General features: G+C 39.3%; 2 protein-coding genes across 2 annotated transcripts; both read left to right on the top strand.

Annotated features, from left to right (window-relative positions):
- Positions 1-168: 168 nt before the first annotated feature.
- On the top strand, positions 169-6,828 carry GCK72_008516 (uncharacterized protein; the record flags this gene model as incomplete). The annotated part of the gene is made up of 6 exons (XM_003092122.2): positions 169-237; positions 1,082-1,372; positions 2,140-2,407; positions 3,728-3,976; positions 5,341-5,443; positions 6,438-6,828. The coding sequence occupies 6 exons, from the start codon at positions 169-171 to the stop codon at positions 6,826-6,828; spliced, it is 1,371 nt and encodes a 456-aa protein (XP_003092170.2).
- Positions 6,829-7,168: 340 nt separating this feature from the next.
- Positions 7,169-18,584, top strand: GCK72_008515 (uncharacterized protein; the record flags this gene model as incomplete). Its single annotated transcript, XM_053726869.1, has 12 exons — positions 7,169-7,251; positions 8,157-8,495; positions 9,786-9,953; positions 10,004-10,105; positions 11,815-12,055; positions 12,108-12,206; positions 13,087-13,244; positions 13,361-13,461; positions 13,516-13,595; positions 14,751-14,977; positions 16,680-16,905; positions 18,012-18,584. The coding sequence occupies 12 exons, from the start codon at positions 7,169-7,171 to the stop codon at positions 18,582-18,584; spliced, it is 2,397 nt and encodes a 798-aa protein (XP_053586446.1).
- Positions 18,585-19,854: the final 1,270 nt, after the last annotated feature.

Raw genomic sequence — 19,854 nt, 5'->3', positions numbered from 1 at the left:
CTGTAAATACTCTATTCTTGTGTAAAAAATTTAATAAATTATTTCGAATTATTATGAATTTTAGTTATTTTTCCCAATGAATGTTTAAAAAACGTCATAATTTTTTCTCCTTTTTTTTTTAAAATACATATATACATTTTCTTATTTCTTCAATTTCAGCCTTTTCAGATGGAAGACTCAGGATTCAGTGGTGTCGTTCGGCTATCGAATGTTTCCGATTTTATTGCTCCGAATTTGGTAAGAAATTGGGAAAAATTGAAAAAAATGTGAATTTTTAAACGAAATTTTGAAATCTTTGGGCAAAAACTTGATTTAGCAATGGTGGACTAGTTTTTAAACGCTATTTTCTAGGCCACAATGCTAAATTCACCAGAAAACTGAGAAAACTCGAATTTCGCATTGCAATTAAGTTTTTGCATTGGGGCGCAATTGCATACTGTAAGTTTGAATGGTGGACTAGTTTTTAAATGTGTATTTTCTAGGCCACCAGTTGAATTTCATCAGAAAAACTCGAAAAAATATCATTTTTAACGTGAAAAATGTTAATTTTACACGAAATAGTCGGTTTTTGCGATAGAGCGCGATTGCATCAAGCATTTTTGAACGAAGGACTAGTTTTCATACAGGGATTTTCTAGGCCACCTTTCAAATTCATAGGGACACCAAGAATACTCGAAAAACATCTTTTTCATTGCAGAAAAATGCAATTTCGCGCAAATAATTGAGTTTTTGCATTGGACCGCGATTGCTAACAGCAGTTTTGAATGACGGACTAGTTTTCATACAGGAATTTTCTAGGCCACGATTAGAAAGTCACCGGAAAAGAGAAAAAAACTCCAAAATTAGCATTTTTTGTGAAAAAAAAATCATATTTCCACTAAAAAGCCGTTTTTGCGGTAGAGCGCGATTGCAAGCGTGGCCTAGCTTCCCCGTTGTAATTTTCTAGGCCAGAAATCAAAAATCTGATAAAATCACCGTTTTTTTTTGAAAAAAATGCCGAAAAATCACCGGAATTTTGAAATTCGCGCTCTAGTGCAATAGAGCGCGCTTGCCATCACCCTCCAATTAAAATCACTTCCAGGACTGTATAATTCCATTGGAAACTCGAACAGTTGAGAAGAAAATCGAAGAATCAAAAGTGGCGATTCGCGCGAAAAAGACAGCCGTCGAGAATAAGCCGAAAGAAGACAAAAAATCGATAAAAATCTCGTTGGCCGACTGTTTGGCGTGTAATGGATGTATCACAAGTGCTGAAACTGTTCTAGTCGAGGAACAGTCATTCGGACGACTTCTCGAAGGAATTCGCAATTCGAAAATGGCCGTAGTGACGATTAGTCCACAGGCGATCACTTCGATGGCTGTTAAATTGAAAGTACGGTTTCTGGGGAGAAATATTCAAATTTCTAGTGAAAAATCGACAAAAAACCAGAAAATCGCGTGGCCTAGCTTTTTCTAGGCCACCAAATCACATCTGAGTAGCTAGAAGGACATCCGGACATCACGACACACAGATGGATTTCTCACTTCAGTTTCTAGAAAATCTCAGATAAGCTCCGCCCATTTTCATGTTACATTTTGAATTTCTGAAAGTGGGCGGAGCTTTAATCTACTTTTAAAAAAGAGGCGGAGCTTTCAAAACTTTATTCGAAAAGTGGGCGGAGCTCATGCATTTCAATTTTTGATAATATTCAATAGGCTCCGCCCATTTTCGCCATTTCCGAAGGTTTGAAAAGGGGCGGGGTCAGTTTCAGTTTTAATGCATTTCTGATAAGCTCCGCCCACTTTAAGGTAGTTTTCTTTTTAAAAATACTCCAAATATTGAAAGTGGGCGGAGCTTAACATTTCGTTCTTTTCCAAAATTCACGAAACTCCGCCCACTTTTCACTCACTAACAAGACCCCGGATGGAGCCTTTATTCTCAAAGTGGGCGGAGTTTCAAAAAGGCTCCGCCCACTTTTCAAAGGCATCTTTCCGATAAAAATGAGCAAAGCCTACAATTTCCTAATTTTCGATGGCTCCGCCCACTTCTCTTCCAGAAAGTGGGCGGAGCTTTCGAGTCTACTTCAAAACAACTATTAGAATGCTAATGAAATGGGCGGAGCCCACTTTCTTGTTGTCCTCGCAATGAATTTTTTCCAGAAATCTCCCCAAATCATCGCGAAACAAATCTCTGCGTTCTTCCATCGTCACGGAGTGAAATACGTATTGGACTCATCGTTGGGCCGTCGATTCGCCCACTCCCTGGCATTCGAAGAACTCGTTTCGACTCCTTCGACGTCCCGCCCACTTCTCTCGTCAGCATGTCCTGGATTCGTGTGTTATGCGGAGAAGAGTCATGGAGAACTTTTGATTCCGAAGATTAGCAAGATACGGTCACCTCAGGCGATCAGTGGCGCCATTGTTAAGGGTATGCGTGGCCTAAGTTTGTGATTCTAGGCCACCATTGGGTTTTCTAGGCCACCTATGGAGTTTTCTAGGCCATCTTTGGGTTTTCTAGGCCATCTATGTGTTTTCTAGGTCACCTATGGGTTTTCTTGTCCGCCTATGTGGTTTCTAGGCCATCTATGGGTTTTCTAGGCCACCTTTGGGTTTTTTAGACCATCTATGTGTTTTCTAGGCCACCTTTAGGCTTTCTAGGCTACAAATTGGTTTTCTAGGCCACCTATACCTATGGGGTTTTCTAGGTCACCTATGGGTTTTCTTAGCCATCTATGGGTTTTCTAGGCCACCTATGGGTTTTCTAGGCCATCTTTGGGTTTTTTTTAGACCATCTATGTGTTTTCTAGGCCACCTTTAGGCTTTCTAGGCTACAAATTGGTTTTCTAGGCCACCTATACCTATGGGGTTTTCTAGGTCACCTATGGGTTTTCTTAGCCATCTATGGGTTCTCTCGGCCACTTATGGGTTCTCTAGGCCACCTTTAGGGTTTCTAGGCCACCTATGGGTTTTTAGGTCACCTTTGGGTTCTCTCGGCCACCTATGGGTTTTCTAGGCCACCTTTAGGGTTTCTAGGAAGCCTAGAAGTTTCCTAAGCCACCTATGGGTTTCCTACGCCACCGATAGGTTTTCTAGGCCACCGATGGATTTTCTAGGCCATCTATGTGATTTCTAGGTCACCTTTAGGGTTTTTAGGAAGCCCAGAAGTTTCCAAGGCCACCTTTGGGTTCTCTCGGCCACCTATGGGTTTTCTAGGCCACCTGTGGGATTTCTAGGCCATCTAGGAGTTTCTAGGTCACCTATGGGGTTTCTAGGCCCCCTTTAGGTTTTCTAGGCCACCTTTAGGTTTTCTAGGCCACCTTTAGGTTTTCTAGGCCATCTATGTGATTTCTAGGCCACCTATTGGTTTTCTAGACCACCTTTGGGGTTTCTAGGGTACCTTTGGGTTTTCTAGGCCGCCTATATGATTTCTAGGCCACCTATGGGTTTTCTAGGCCATTTTTGGGTTTTCTAGGCCACCTATGGAGTTTTCTAGGCCACCTTTAGGCTTTCTAGGCCACCTATTTTCTAGGCCACCTTTGGGTTTTCTAGGCCATCTATGTGTTTTCTAGGCCACCTTTGGGTTTTTTAGACCACCTATGGGTTTTCTAGGCCGCCTATGTGATTTCTAGGCCGCCTATGGGTTTTCTAGACCACCTTTGGGATTTCTAGGCCACCTATGGGTCTTCTAGGCCGCCTATGGAGTTTCTAAGCCACTATGGGTTTTCTAGGCCATTCGTTGTTCTTTCAGGATACCTCGCAAAACGAGAGAATCTCAGTCCATGTGACGTGTTCCACGCGGCCGTCATGCCGTGTTTCGACAAGAAATTGGAGGCGTCGAGAGAGCAGTTGAAAGTGAGAGACACAGAGATTCGAGAGACTGATTGTGTTGTGAGTACCGCCGAATTGTTGGAAGAGATTCAGAAGATGGAGGAAGATTCTGAAGACGTTGAGAAGAGAGGAGAAGAAGAAGAGGAATGGATGAATGCATTGGGGAGAGGTAAGAACATTTAAAAGCGCGCTCTACTGCACACGTTGTGTAGTCTTCGTGGACAAGTTAATTTATCAATTCTCGAATTTCCCGCTCTTTTATAGGGTTTTTCATTCAAAAATCCATAAAACTCGTAAAAAGCTGTTTTTGTAGCTTTTTCGGTAGAAATTCGCATAAAATCAGTCTAAATCCTCTGAAAGCCTTTTAAAACTGTGATTGATGCAAGTGCGCTCTACAGAACTCATCGTGTAGTCTGCGTGGACAAGCTTGGTAGCCATTGTTGAATTTCCCGCTGTTTTAGGTGTTTTTTGTTAAAAATCGCACAAAATCAGCTAAGATTCTGATGAACCATTTTAAAACTTTGATTGATGCAAGTGCGCTCCACTGAACGCGCCGTGTAGTCTGCGTGGACAAGGTGAATAGATGTTTTTGAATTGATCGATGTTTTTTTGTGGTTTTTGTTAAAAATCGCACAAAATCAGCCTAAATCCTCTTAAAACTGCGATTGATGCAAGTGCGCTCTACCGAACTCATCGTGTAGTCTGCGTGGACAAGGTGAATAGATGTTTTTGAATTTATCAATGTTTTCTGTAGGTCTTTTGTTAAAAATTCACATAAAATCAGCCTAAAACTGTGAATGTTGTAAGCGCGCTCTACCTAACATGTCGTGTGTAGTCTGCGTGGACATGATGAATAGACGTTTTTAAATTGATCGATGTTTTTTGTGGTTTTTGTTAAAAATCGCTTGTAAAAACTGTGATTGATGCAAGTGCGCTCCACTGAACGCGCTGTGTAGTCTGCGTGGACAAGCTGAATAGATGTTTTTGAATTTATCAATGCTTTTGTAGTTTTTTTCTTCAAAAATCACACAAAATCAGCCTAAATCCTCTTGAAAGTCTGATTGATGCAAGTGCGCTCTACTGAACTCATCGTGTAGTCTGTGTGGACAAGCTTGGTAGCCATTTTTGAGTTTACCGCTGTTTTAGGTGGTTTTTTTCGTGCGAAATCCCTGAAATCCGTTGAAAGCATGTTTGATGCAAGTACGCTCTACCGAGCATGCCGTGTAGCCTGCATGGACAAGATGAATAGATGTTTTTGAATTTATCAATGTTTTTGTAGTTTTTTTTTGTAAAAATCACACAATATCAGCCTAAATCCTCTTAAAACTGCGATTGATGCAAGTGCGCTCTACCGAACACTTCGTGTAGTCTGTGTGGACAAATTAGCTAGAATTTTTGAAATTTAACTCAATTTTTGTGGTTTTTTGTCAAAAACTTTCCAAATTTGACAGCTTGTTCACCCAGAGTACACGAACCTATTCTTTCTGTGTGTGTATGTTTGTCCAGATGTCCTCCACATTCTCGTTATTCCAGGTATCATAATTGGAGAGGACGGCGGAGCATCCGGTGGGTATGCGGATCGAATCGTTCACGATTTTGTCGAGAAAAATGGAGGAATTGTGAAGACGACCAAGTTGTGAGTGGAGATTTTTTGGAAAAGTGGACATCTGGATTTGTGGATACACGACAGACAGACGGTGTGAGCAATTGCGCTCTAGTGAAATTTCGTGGATATCCGGACAAACAGACATAGAGACAGACTTCTCAGTTGCAAGACGCTTTTTGACTATTATCTGAAAGGGGCGGAGCTTCAAACTTTCGTTAAAAGTGGGCGGTGCCTAATTTATTAATTGTATACAGATAAGCTCCGCCCATTATCACAATTTTTCGATTATTTTGTGAAAAGTGGGCGGAGCCTAATTTATTGAAGATAAGCTTTACTCACTGGTGCGCAGATAAGCTCCGCCCATTTTCAGTAGCATTCGTAATTTCTGAAAGTGGGCGGAGCCTAATTTATGAATTTGTCTGCAGATAAGCACCGCCCATTTTCAGTAGCATTCGTAATGTCTGAAAATGGGCGGAGCTTAATTTATTAATTTGTCTGCAGATAAGCTCCGCCCATTTTCAGTAGCATTCGTAATGTCTGAAAGTGGGCGGAGCCTTACTTTAGTTCGAAAAAAGCGGAACTCGCCGACATCTGGATATTCGGACACACAGACAGACGGGCAGACAATCAAAAAAAACTGAAAAAAATAGGTTTTTTTTTCCGAATTTCAAGTCCGATTTTTTTGGAAAAACCCTATTTTTTTGCATTTTTTCGATTTCACAGTCAAAAAATCTTTCAAAATGTGTAGTTTTTCTATTTTTTAACGAAAATTTCAATTTTTGTACCAAAATGTTCGAAAAATAGGGCTTCCCTCGGAGAATTTCAGAGAACCCCCTTTTTTGGCAATTTTTCGCGATTTTACCCTATTAGCTCGACACAGTTCTTACAACTGCGCCCCACCGAAATTCCCTTGAAAAATGTCTCTTTTTCCCTGAGTCTTTCAATTTCGCACACTATTTTCTTCGGTTTCGGTAGAGCGCGGTTGTTAGAAGAGTGGCGTGTTAATATGACCCCTAATTTTCAGAAACAAGAACATGTACTCGACGACGGTCGAGTCTCCAGAATCCGGTGACGTCATTCTCCGTGTCGCGAAAGTGTACGGATTCCGAAATGTGCAGAATCTCGTGAGAAAGATGAAAACAAAGAAGGAGAAGACTGATTACGTGGAAGTGATGGCTTGTCCCGGTGGATGTGCGAACGGAGGTGGCCAAATTAGATATGAGACGATGGCGGAGCGAGAGGAGAAGTTGATTGACGTGGAGAGAGAATATGACGATTTGCCACGTGGAATTGGCATGAATTGGGTGGAAAAAGTGAAAACGGAGTGGGAGGGACTCGATGGAAACTATCGGAATCTGCTGTTCACTAATTATAAACCGGTGGAGACGAATGTCGGGCAGACACTCAAGTGGTGATTGATTTTTGTTGTTTTTTTTTGATTTATTATTGATTCCATTGTTTCCAGATTTTTTTCTAGTCAATAAAGTTGATTTTTGTTGGTTTTTTGCCTGAAATCAGCCTGAAAATACCTTTTTAAAATAAAATTTATTTAATTCTTTTCGTCCTCGAGGAGTACACAGCTCGTGGCCTAACTCCCCCGCTGACTTCGGCCACGGCCATTTCGATTTTTCGCTCTTTTCCATTAATTATCGAGGATTTCAAAACACTTTTTGCAGAGAATTTTTCATTTTTTCAGTTTTCAAAGGAATAAAAAGTATTCTCTATATTTCAGAATAACCAAAAATTCATGAACGAATGAGTTCTGTCACCAAAAAAGGGCGTCTGGGTCGCCGGAAAAGCGACCCCGGCACACTGACGGTTAGATCGACTGCTGATAAGTAAGAGTTGGATTTTATTGAAAAAATTAAAGAAGAAAGTTAAAATTGAATGGAAAATATTGAAAAAAATCGATCGGAAAAAGAGAAAATTGGAGATTTTTATAGAATTACTGAAAATGTGAATTTTTAGATGAAAATCACAGAAAATGGCTGATCTTGACTGATTTTATGCCGAAAAGGTGGTTAAATCAGCTATATATGCATTAAAAGTTTTAAAAATCTCGATTTTGAAAGATTGTTTTTAGAAAATTGAAATTTGCTAAAATTGTGAATTTTTGTCTGAAAATAATCATTCTAAGCTTATTTTGTTTTTAAAAATCCATTAAATCAGCTAAAAACACATTTTAAAAACCCCGAAATATTGGTATAAACCTTTTTTAAGAAGCTTTTTAATTTAAAAAATAAAAGCAAATCAATTTTCTCTGAAAAAAGACAATTTTTGCCTGAAAGTGATTAAATTAGACTCATTTGAAGCTGAAAAATCAATTAGATCATCGAAAAATGCAGTAGAAATCTCGGAAAATCGCTGAAAACCCCGAATAAAAAAAAAACAATTCGGAAAATCAATAAAATCATTGAAATTCCAAATTTTTATCTGGAAATAATCATTTTTTAGCTTATTTTATACTTAAAAACTAGTTAATCCAGCTAAAAAAACATCAAAACCACTCGAAATCTATGCTACTAGCTCAGCACTGTTTTTACAACTGCGCTCCACCGAAATGACCTTGAGAGATGTCTATTTTTCTCTGGGTCTCTCAATTTCGCACACAGTTTTCTTCGGTTTCGGTAGAGCGCGGTTGTAAGAATACTTCTAGAAGCGTGCCGTTCTAATAACAAAAATTCACCAAAATTTCAAGTTTCCAGCTGAAAAACTCACAAAAAAACCATTAATTAATTTCCAGAATAGCAACATGTGAACTACCATGGGGTGGCACTCGTATGGTAACTCTCGGTCCTCTCGATCTGACTCAATCTAGTGGTCCATTCGTCGGACAGGCGTCTCTAATGGATCTTTTCAATTGTTTCGAACGGAAATTGAATACAGTAACCGAGGAGGAACCAATCGAAAAAATGCTCAACAAGACACTTCAAAGGGGCGGAGACTTGTATTTCGACAATCTCTGTCATACTCTTCATGGACTCTCCGAGATTTGTCTGCCGCCAATTCTGAAGATTCTTGTCGAGTGGCATGAGAAATACGATGAATCGCTGTCACTTTCTATGCTCTCTCCTAATATTACGTGAGTTTCAATGGCTTAAAATTGGCTGAAAATGACAGTTGTTAGCTGAAAAACTGCAATTTTTATGCTAAAATTGGGGATTTGTAGCTGAAAATGTCCTAAAAAATCATTTTTGAAGCTGAAAAGTTCTCATTTCTTGGACTTTGTATATATCAGAGTTGCATGGAAGTGAAAATTTCTTATCCGGAAGTCGGAAGTGAAAAAACGCCCGGAAGTCGGAAGTCGGAATTAGATTTTTTCTCAAACTTTCAAAAACTCTAAGAGAGAAATCATGAAATTCGCGAAAATCAGTGGAAAACTAGTTTTTGGCTGTAGAAAAGCCTACTTTCTGTCCTTTTAGACCATTTTTCAATGTATTTCTGCGAAATGCACTTTTCCGAAATTCCATGTAATGACGGAAGTCGGAAGTAAAATTCCTTATCCGGAAGTCGGAATTCCGCGCAACTCTGGTATATATGTGGCTGGAAATGAGTCAAAAATCTAAATTAATGGCTCGAAATCGATGTAAAACTCAAATTTCTGACGCTGGGGTGCCGTTGACGCGTTTTAGATGTGAATTCAAGTTGAACATAGAAAATAGTCTGGGGCGCCGTTGGCGCGTATGTTTATTCAAATGTTTAGACTCCGCCTTCAAAACAGATATGAAAACGGAATATTTATAGTAGTTTAGATTAAAAATTTCGCATGTTTTGGTGGAAAAAACAATTAAAAATCAGTTTTTGCGCAATTTTCACCTCGAAAAGTTGATTTTTTGGTAAAAAAAAAGCCTAAACTTTCATTGAAAGTGCGTTTTCACTCAGAAAATAGCAAAAAATAGACGAATTTGACGTCAGAAAATTGTCTATTTTTTGCCATTTTTTGAGTAAAAACGCTTTTTTTCTCGAAATTATATGCATTTTTCATTTAAAAATCAACGGTGAAAACTGTCCAAAAACTGATTTTTAATTGTTTTTTCCACCAAAACATGCGAAATTTTTAATCTAATTCACTATAAATATTCCATTTTCACATCTTTTTTTGAAGGCGGAGTCTAAAAATTTGAATAAAAATACGCGTCAACGGCGCCCCAGCCTGTTCAATTGAAATTCTGTCACCTAATGTTCAAAAAACTTTAGTATTCAATTTTGTAATATCTGAAACGCGTCAACGACACCCCAGGGTCGAAAATTCTGATTTTATAACGATTTCGAGCCAATAATCTGGATTTAAGGCTCATTTTTCAGAGAAAATTGCGTTTTTTTCAGTAATTTTTAGTCAATTTTGACCCACTGAATACCCCATTGTTTTCAGACCGGATCTCCGTCTAAAACTGGCTAAAAAACTGTTGGCAGTCAATTATCTCTTCTGTTTGGTTCTAATTGAAATCCTACCACAAGTGGAGTTCCATCTACCACAATGTGATCCTCTAGTGAAGAAAGTTCTCGAGATTTGCTTCAAAAATGTACAGTATCGAGAGCCGTGAGTAATTGGGAACCCAAGATTTTAAGATTTTACACATTATTTTGCAGATCAACAGTCGGAATCAACAAAACGAATCATTTAGTGGTTGCAGAGACGTATGGAGAAGTGTTAGGAGTTCTTTCAAGCACTTATTTCAGCCATATTCATAGGTAATACAGGAGAACTGACTGAAATGGGCGGAGTCTAGCTCGTGAGACTAGAAAAGTTTCTGAAAGTCATGCAGAATATCAAATATCATTTTAAAACGTTGACTTTTTTTTTCTATTTTATATCAAAAATGTAAATAATTTTGATATTTTTTCAGAATTATAGTCGAAAAGTTGATTTTTTTTGCGAAAAAACTTCAAAAGATTTGAATTTTTGCCGCCAGCATTTGGGCCCTGACAACTATGGTTTGACAGAATTTCAAAAATGGGCGTGGCCTTAATGTGGGCGGAGCTACGAATTCAAACATTCAGGTTCTAGCAACTAAAGACACGTCTTTGAAAATGAAAGATTTGGTAGAAATGGGCGTGACCATAATGTGGGCGGAGCTTTTCGAAAAACTAGGTATTTGAATATTATGAGAATACGGAAATATGTATATGGGAGAAGCTAGAAATAACAATTTCAGCAGACTTGCAAAATATCGGCCCGGCCCGGCTCGGCCCGTCGGCCCGGCCCGGGCCGGGCCGGTAGAGAAAGTTGCCGGCCCGGCCCGGCCCGGTCGGCCCGGAGTCAAAAAATGAGCACAACTTTTTCACAAAATTTTTCGAAATTTTTTGAAATTTTCGTCAAAAATAGTCAAAAATCCTATGTAAACTTGAGTTTTATCGATATGTAAAAAAATAGTCGAAAATTCGACTTTTTTGCGAAAAAATCAAAAAATTTTCAAAAAAATTCAAATTTTCAAATTTTTGTACTATGACCCGGGCCGACCGGGCCGGGCCGGGCCGGGCCGGGCCGGGCCGGTGAAAATTCTCAAATCGGCCCGGCCCGGCCCGGCCCGGCCCGTTGCAAGTATGAATTTCAGCTTTACAAATTTGAAAAAAAAAATTCCTCGAAAAATGTTGGAAATTTCTGCTGAAATTTTCAAAAATTAAGTAAAAATAGTGATTTTTTGATTTTGACTGAAATTTTTTGAAATTTTGAACTCAAAAACTGGTTTCTGGGGGTCTTTCCTTGAAATACTTACAGTTCAAAAATTTTCGAATGTCCAAACAACTCGACGCCTAAAAATCCGATTTCTGCAACGTTTTTCTACAATTTCATGTTCAGAAGCGAGTCAAAGGTGCGCCAGTAAAACTTTGTACTATACCATTCATAAAAATTGTAATTTTGATGAATTTTTGTTGGAAAACGCGTCAAAGGTGCGCCAGAGAGTCATTTCCATTTTTCATCAAAAAGTGAGTAGGTTTTGATAGAAAATGCGCCAAAGTCACGCCAGATTTTGAGTTCTGCAAATTCTTCTTCAGTTCAAAAAAGAAAGAGTGACGCGTCAAAGGTGCGCCAGATCACTCAATTTCAGTGTCTCTTTCATAAGTCTGTCGATAAATACTGTCGAAAAAATAAAGTTTCGACAAGGATTTTCAAAAAAAAATTCGCGCGCTGAAACGCGCAAGCGCATAAACTTGTGGGCGGAGCTTAATTAAGCGGCGCGGTTCTAATTCCAGTTGTTTTTTCCAAATTAAGAACCGCGCCGCTTGCAGTTTAAGCTCCGCCCACAAGTTTATGCGCTTGCGCGTTTCAGCGCGCGAATTTTTTTTTTGAAAATCCTTGTCGAAACTTTATTTTTTCGACAGTAAAAACGTTGTTGGATTCCGAATTCGAATACTTAATCCGAATCAACCTCCAACCCCATCCGATTTCTATATTCCAGAATCTTCATGACTCACATCATCGAACTGAAAAAAGACGTCTCACAGACGGCGGCTCAACAGATCGTCGCCCTCATAATGTCAATGAAATTTCTCCGAATTAATTCGAGTCAAGTCGAAGATTTCGAGAGTGGACTCAAATTTCTTGACGATTTAGCCAGTTTACTGTTGGAAGTGAAGGATAAAGATGTGAAACACGCTGTCATGGGTCTTCTAGTGGAGATTCTGTTGCCGGTGGCCGCAGTGAGAGAGTTTTCGGATATGAAAAACTGAAAAAAAAACTGTAATTTTTCAGCAAATAAAGCGAGAAACCAACATTCCTGCGTTGATATCACTGGTTCAGAAGCTCTATATTACGACGAATGATATGATATCGAAGAAGCAACATAAATTGGTAGGATTTGACTCAAATTTAGTGGGGAATACTCTCAAAATTCATAAAATCGCACGAAAATCCTAGAAAAGAAAACTGGGACGTTTTGAAACCAGAAATTTCAAATTGAGTGATTTCGGAGCAACTAGACGTTTCGAAACTGAGACTTTTTGAAACCAGAAACTTCAAACCGGAGTAGTTTGGAAACCGAGGAACCGGACGTTTGTTTCAAAACCGGAACATCTCGGAATTTGAATTAACTAGACGTTTTGAAACCGAGAGGTTTTGGAACCGTTTCATAACCGGTACATATAGAAATTTAGAGTAACTAGAAGTTTTGGAACCGGACGTTTCGAAACCGAGACGTTTCATAACCAAGCGACACTCTAAAACCGGGACATTTTGAAACCAGAAACTTCAAATCGGAATGATTTGGAAATCGGGACAACTCGAGAATTGTAGTAATAGGAGGTTTCGGAACCGGGACATTCTGAGACTAGGTCGTTTTAAAATCGAGACAACTCAGAATTGGATAAAAGTTGGGGACACTCCAAAACCGGGACGTTTTGAAACGTAGAGTATCTATACATTTTGAAACCAGAAACTTCGAATCGGAGTGGTTTGGAGTAACTAGACGTTTTGAAACCGGACGTTTCATAACCGAGACGTTTCAGAACAGAGACGATTTAAAACCAGACGTTTCGGAACTAAAAGTTTGGCAACGAGGAAGCAGATCCTGCCGTTTTAAAACCGAGTCAACTGGAAACCGGACGTTTTGAAACCAGGAACTTATCTTCGGCTCAGTTTTGAAACGTCCCTGGACCGATCAAAAATGAATATAATTTCATCGAAATAAACTGAAAATTTGTCAAAAATCTTAGATTTTTCTTTCTTTTTCCAGGCGGCGTTCCCCTTGATCACGTGTCTTCTATGTGTGAGTCAGAAGCATTTCTTCCTCGCCAACTGGGTTCAATTCCTGAATGCATGTCTGTCACATCTCAAGAATAAAGACACACAAGTGGCCAGAGTCGCTTTGGAGAGTTTGTATCGACTATTATGGTACCGTTGCTTTCAGAATTTCTTAAAGAAACGGATATAATCAGAATCCTGACGTCGTGGGGATTCAGAATCCGTTTTCAGAATTCTTTCAGCGTCAAAAATTCCACTATTTTCAGGGTGTATATGATCAGAAACAATGCGGATGGCAACGCGGCGACTCGATCACGACTCGATTCGATTTGTGGAAGTTTGTTTCCGAAAGGAAATCGGTATATAGGTGAGAGGAACGGGTCTGAAACAGGGCTGTACCCAAGAAAATTGTGATTTTCAGTTCCACGAGACGCTCCACTCAACATTTTCGTCAAAATCATTCATTTCATCTCACAACAAAAGTTGGATTTTGCTTTTAAGGTAATCAAGTACATTGGATTGGCTAGAAATCAGGAGAAACCCACCGATTTCAGTCGGAATTTCGGAGTTTTTAAGGAAAACGATCCAAGAAACAGCAATTTTTGGCAGAGAATTCGACCAAAAATCTGTAAAAATCTGTCAAAGAGTTGTTCTATAGCGTTTTTTTCGCTTAAAATTCGAATTTTTCACCAAAAACTGGTCAAACTGTCGGTATTTCGATGCGAAGCTTCAGAATATCAGGTCGGAATCAAGGAAATGAGCAAATTTCAGTGAGACCGTTTTCAGACGACGCTTTGAAAGTTCACAATCATTAAAAAAAAAATAGAAACTTTTCGATAAAAGGACGAATGAATTTAGAAAACGAGAATTGTGAATTGAAAATTCCAGCTTTTCCGGGACGTTAAAAAAAACAGCTTTTCCGGGAACCAGAAAATTCCAGCTTTTCCGGGACGTTTTGAAACCGGAAATCTTCTGTTTAGTTTCAAATTGCCAGAATTTTGAAACAAACCCTTTCAAAACGGCTTAGAACCGAAATTTGTCGATCTAACAAACCTCAAGCAGTGTTCTGTCAAAAAAAGGAATTTTGGTAGTGAATTTCTGAAAAACTGATAAAAGAGTGGCCAAAAAACTGATTCTAATCCGAAAATTCGCATTTCCAACGAAAAATTGGTCTGGAAGCTTTCCAAATTGGAAATTTTCCTCTTTTTCATCCTAGAATTGTCAAAATTCAAATATTCCAACTGACTATGAGAATTTTACCAAAAATCAGCTAAATCGATCAAATATCTGTTTTCTATCCTTTTTAGCTTAAAATTCGGATTCTTCACAAAAAAACTGTCTAAAATGACAGTATTTCCATGCTCAAGAGGCTGTATTGGTATTTTCGACTGAAAATTTTCACAAATATCAGGAAATGAGCAAATTTTAAAAAGAGACCGCTTTGAGACGCTTTGAAAGCTCACAGTCATCGAAAAATAGAAAAATTAATAGTTTTTTGATTAAAAAAGTTATGAGTTGAAAAAACCAGTTTTTAAACAAAAATCGACCTAATTCCCGGATTTTCATGATGAAAACATCTGATAATTGGTGTTTTTTCAAGTCAAAATCTTTTTTAAAACTTCAAAATTGACATACCTCTATAATCCCATTTTCCAGGAAATAATCTTCGACCTGCTCTGCGTGAATAATCGAACTCAACGCTCCCTCTATGCTGAACGAATGAATGTTGGAATTCGTGCATTGATGGTCATTGCTGATGGATTACAACAGAAAGACGACCCACCGGCAATGCCGAAATCAATGGGTCCATCTGCAAGTGGAACTGTGCATAAAACGAAACGGAAACAGTATATAACGAGACCATTGACGAATGAGATATCCAAGTGAGTAGAAGGTTTTAAAACGGGCGGTTTTTATACGGGATTATCTGCTTTATGGGCTCCAAGACGTTTCGAAACCGGGACTACTCGAAACTGCGACATCTCGGAATCAAACATTTTGAAACAAGAAATCTGAAAAAAACCACAGTTTCGAAATTTTAGGTTTCGAGAAGTCTGAGCTGTGATCAGAATCCGAAGAAGTTTTAAAAACATGAACGGTTTCAAAACGGGATAGTTCTTATTCAGGAACTTAGACACCGGGACTTTTCGGAACCACACTTTGGGGAACCGAAATTTCCAGTTTGGTTTCAAAGTGTCATGGTTTCAAAACGCCCGGTTTCAAAATGTCCTGGTTTCGAAATGTTCGGTTCCGAACTGTCCTGGAGCCGTTTTTCAAAACTTCGGATATCTTTTGTGAAACAAACAAGATGAATGAAAATTCAGGCAATTTTGTCAAAAACTGGATTATTTATTTGTAAATCCGTGTCAAACCTTGCCAGATAACACATCATCAAAAAGCGCCGACGGCGCGACAGCCATGGTTATAATTTCACCACGTTTCTCCTGTCCTCTCTACAGATCAATAGAACACACACACAAAATCAACCAAAAAAACAATAGAGAATGAACAAAATACAAGGAGACCAAAAAAATCACATTAATTTTTTATTACCTCATTTGCATATAGCTCCATCCCTTTCCTCTACACAGAGTAACAAAACTGTTTCATTTTTATCGACATCGACTCTCGAGAAGTGACATATACAAATAGTGCGTGTGTGTCACGAGTGCCCTCTGATAGTGTTCGTCATCCACAAGGGGGCGTGGCTTATTATCGAAGGAGAAGGGGGGAGGGGTCATGTGGTTTGGTGGACAGTCTCTTGGAGGTCGTTTTTAAACAAAAGATGAGATTTTTGAAGAGCTGAAGACCTCTGGATCTTCAGAATCTGCGTCAGTTTGATCCTGGGCAGAAATTGAAAACTGATTCAGAATCACCACGTCTTCAGCTTTCTAAGAATGCCAGTTTTATCAGAATTTCCCTCTGAAAGTCAGGATTAAAATCGTCCAGAGTTCGGAGTATTGTATCTTGCATAATTTTGATCCTGGGCAAAAATTGAAAACGGATTCAGAATCCTCACGTCTTCAGCTTTCTAAGAATGCCAATTTTATCAAATTTAACCTCTGAAAGTCAGGATTAAAATCGTCCAGAGTTTGGAGTACTGTATCTCACGCCATTTCCATCCTAGTCATAATTTGAAAACGGATTCAGAATCCTCACGTCTTCAGCTTTCTAAGAATGCCAATTTTATCAAATTTAACCTCTGAAAGTCAGGATTAAAATCGTCCAGAGTTTGGAGTACTGTATCTCACGCCATTTCCATCCTGATCAATATTTGAAAACGGATTCTTAATCCTAACGTCTTCAGCTTTCTAGTCATACCAGATTCACCAGAATTTTCCTCTGAACTCAGATTTTTGATCTGGAGCGAGATTCTCCAGTACTCGGGGTACTGTATCTCACGCCATTTCGATCCTAGTCATAATTTGAAAACGGATTCAGAATCCTCACGTCTACAGCTTTTTAGCCATACCTTCTTTTGATCAGGATCCTGATCTCTCCTGAATGGTCCTTGCCAAAATCTGAAAACAGATTCAGAATCCTCTCACGTCTTCACCCTTCTAACCATAACCAATATCATTCCAGATCCATCGGAATCGACCAGTTCTACCCGCAATGCCGTAAAGCATTCGACAGTATTCTCCGCCTTCTCGACACTCAAATCGGTAAACCTCTCATGATGTCATCCATCCAGAATCGTGGAAAAGAGCCCGACGAGTTGATAAGTGGCGATGCGAAACCGAAACTCGATCTGTTCAGAACTTGTATTGCCGCGATCCCGAGACTTCTACCGGATCCAATGTCACATGTGGTGAGTGGGCGTGGTCTTATTTCAAATTAGATTTTTTGGCGCCAAAATACCCCTAACTGTGCCGCAGATTGCATGAAAGTGGGCGTGGCCTAAGTTGCAGTTTTGCCGCACAGTTTTTAAGAATGATCGAAATTTTTTTGAAATTTCGAAAAAATGATCGTCAACCAAGCTGTCAGCCGCAGGCTGCAAAATGTGGGCGTGGCCTAAAATCACATTTTTTGCAATTTAGCCGCACAGTTTGTTATTTTTTCGCCAAAATTGGAAAAAACTGAACGAAACAATTAAAAAACCACGCCGCATTTTGCAGAAAGTGGGCGGAGCCTCTTGAAAAAAATCACAAACCAAGTTGTGCCGTAATTGCAAAAATTCAAAAAGTGGGCGTGGCCTATATTTTGACTTTTTTCAATTTGGCCGCACAATTTATCATCTTTTCTCCAAAAACTCAAAAAATTCAAACCGCGCCGCATTTTGCAAAAAGTGGGCGGAGCCTCCTGAAATCAGAATTTTGCAATTCCGTCGCACATTTTCTACTTCTTGTCGTAAATCACGTCCTAGTTGGTGCCGCAATTGCAAAAATTCAAAATGTGGGCGTGGCCTATATTTCAAATTTCGAAATTTAAGCGATTTTTTCGTTCAAAACTCACCTTTTTTCAGATTCTCCTGCGAAATCTGAAAAATGGGCGGAGCTTAACCCTAAACTGCGAAAAAATTATAACTTTTGCAATTTCTTTTGTTCAAAAACCGCCTTTTATCAGAAAATTGAAATAATGGGCGGAGCCTAACCCCCTAAATTGCTATTTTCAGTTCAAATATCACCTTTTATCGGATTTTAGTCATCTATCGCCCGCCAAAATCAAAAAAAAAATTTTAAGTGGGCGGAACCTCACCCCCTAAACAGGTATGTGCCCGGGTGGCGTTGAGCGCCTCGCATTTACAGCCGAAATTAGAAAATGCGACGAGAAAGAGTGTGCGAAATGGAGAGACGCAGACACACGCTCTCGATTTTACACATTCTCTCTCTCATCGCATTTTCGCCAACTTTGAAATCTTTCAGCGCCCAAAGCGCCTCCATACGCACATCCCTGCCCCTAAATTGCTATTTTCAGGACCTAATCGATCTGCTGACCCGGCTGACGGTCCATCTCGACGAAGAACTCCGGAACATGTCTGGAATAACGCTTCAAACAATAATCGGAGAGTTCCCCGACTGGCGAGAACAAGTATTCATCAGTCACATCTCATTAATTCAGTCTCAAATCTCTGATTTCTATCCACAAATTCTGGATGACTCTCTCCGTCTGATGCTTCAATCTCTAACCACGTGGAATAAGGCGATAGTTGCCGAGAAGAAGAGAGACGCAGAGAAAGTGCTTCCGACGAGTCCTCCGAGCACTCATCATTCCACCGCGTTAAGCCACGCCCACACAACGAGTACTCACAGTACTCATATCTCGGTTAGCTTCCCGAATACTGTCACTTCTGCTTCGTCGATTATGTCCGCCTCGTCGTCGTCCCCTCATCAACCGACACCCTCGTTGTGCTCTTTGCCTGAATCATCGTCACTTCATTCGATTCCGACGGCTATTACGAATTCGGCGACGACGACACCAACGCATTCACACGGAGCACCGTCGACGTCGATTCCGATTGGAGGGGCCGGGAGTAGCACGTTGAAGTAAGGGACACAATTGAAGAACCGGGTTTCTCCTGTGAATATGAGGAGGACTGAAAAACATAGACGCTGCGGCGCCGTTAGCGCGTTTTGGGAGACAACGCTAGAATTTTGTGCTGAAAATTACAAAAAAAGAAGACTGGCGCTCCGTTGACGCGTTTCAGAAATACAGAAAGTAGATTTTTGTGCTGAAAAGTCCATATTTTAGAGTTAAAAACAAATCTGGGGTGACGTTGGCGCGATTCAAACGATTGATAAAAACTTCAAATTTAAAGAAAAAGTCAGAATTTCTATCTGAAAATTGCAAATTTTCAAGAGAATAGAGAGCAGAGTCTGGCGTGGCGTTGGCGCGTTTCAAAGCTATTCAAAAAGGAGAGGACTGAAGTAGTATTTTGTTTATTTCAGATTCCGATATTCCGGATCATAGTTATCTGGAATCCGGATTCTGGAATTGCGGAATTCAGATTTTTTTTTCTATTTCGGTTCGGGAAAATGAAAAATCTCTTACCGGTTCCGGATTCCGGAATCCAGAAGTTGAAATTTCAAATTTTTTGAGTTTAAAAGACGACTATAGTACTTCTTTTTCAGTTTTGAAGTTCTTAAAAGTAGTCTTTAACTTTATTTATCATAAAAACACTCGAAAAAATGACTTGGTTTTGCAAATTTTACAGATCATTCCGGATTCCGTATTCCGGAAATCGAAAAATGTCATTCCGTACAACTATGCATCTAAAAATTCTAAGAAACTTTTACTACTGATTCATATGCTAAAAATCGCTTCAAAAATCGTTATCATGACTCAAAATGAGCTTTGGTGGAAGAGTTTTACCGAGCGGTCGTGTAGTCCTCTCGGACAAGATTTTTGCTCAATTCCTCGTTTTCTAACCTTTTCAATAAATTTTTGAGTTTTTTTCCGATTTAAATCGAGAAAAAATAGAAGAAAAAAAAACTGAGAAAACTTGTTGGAAAAAGTTAGAAAACGAGGAATTGGAAAGAAGTCTTGTCCGAGAGGACTACACGGCCGCGCTGAAAAACTCTTCCACCTTGGTGGCCGTGTAGTCCTCTCGGCGGAGAAGATTTTTGAGACTCCGCCTCCAAAACAGATGTGAAAACAGAATATTTAAAGTAATTTGAATTGAATTTTCCATGTTTTGGTTGAAAAAACGACAAAAAGTCAGTTTTCGGACAGCTTTTCATCAAGAAAAGTTGATTTTTTTACGAAAAAAGGATATAATTTCGAAGGAAGAAGGTTTGACTCAAAAAATGGCAAAAAATAG

The sequence above is a fragment of the Caenorhabditis remanei genome, chromosome III (genome assembly GCF_010183535.1).
Source record: "Caenorhabditis remanei strain PX506 chromosome III, whole genome shotgun sequence".
Lineage (NCBI taxonomy): Eukaryota > Metazoa > Nematoda > Chromadorea > Rhabditida > Rhabditidae > Caenorhabditis > Caenorhabditis remanei.
This window is presented reverse-complemented; position numbering and strand designations above follow the sequence as displayed.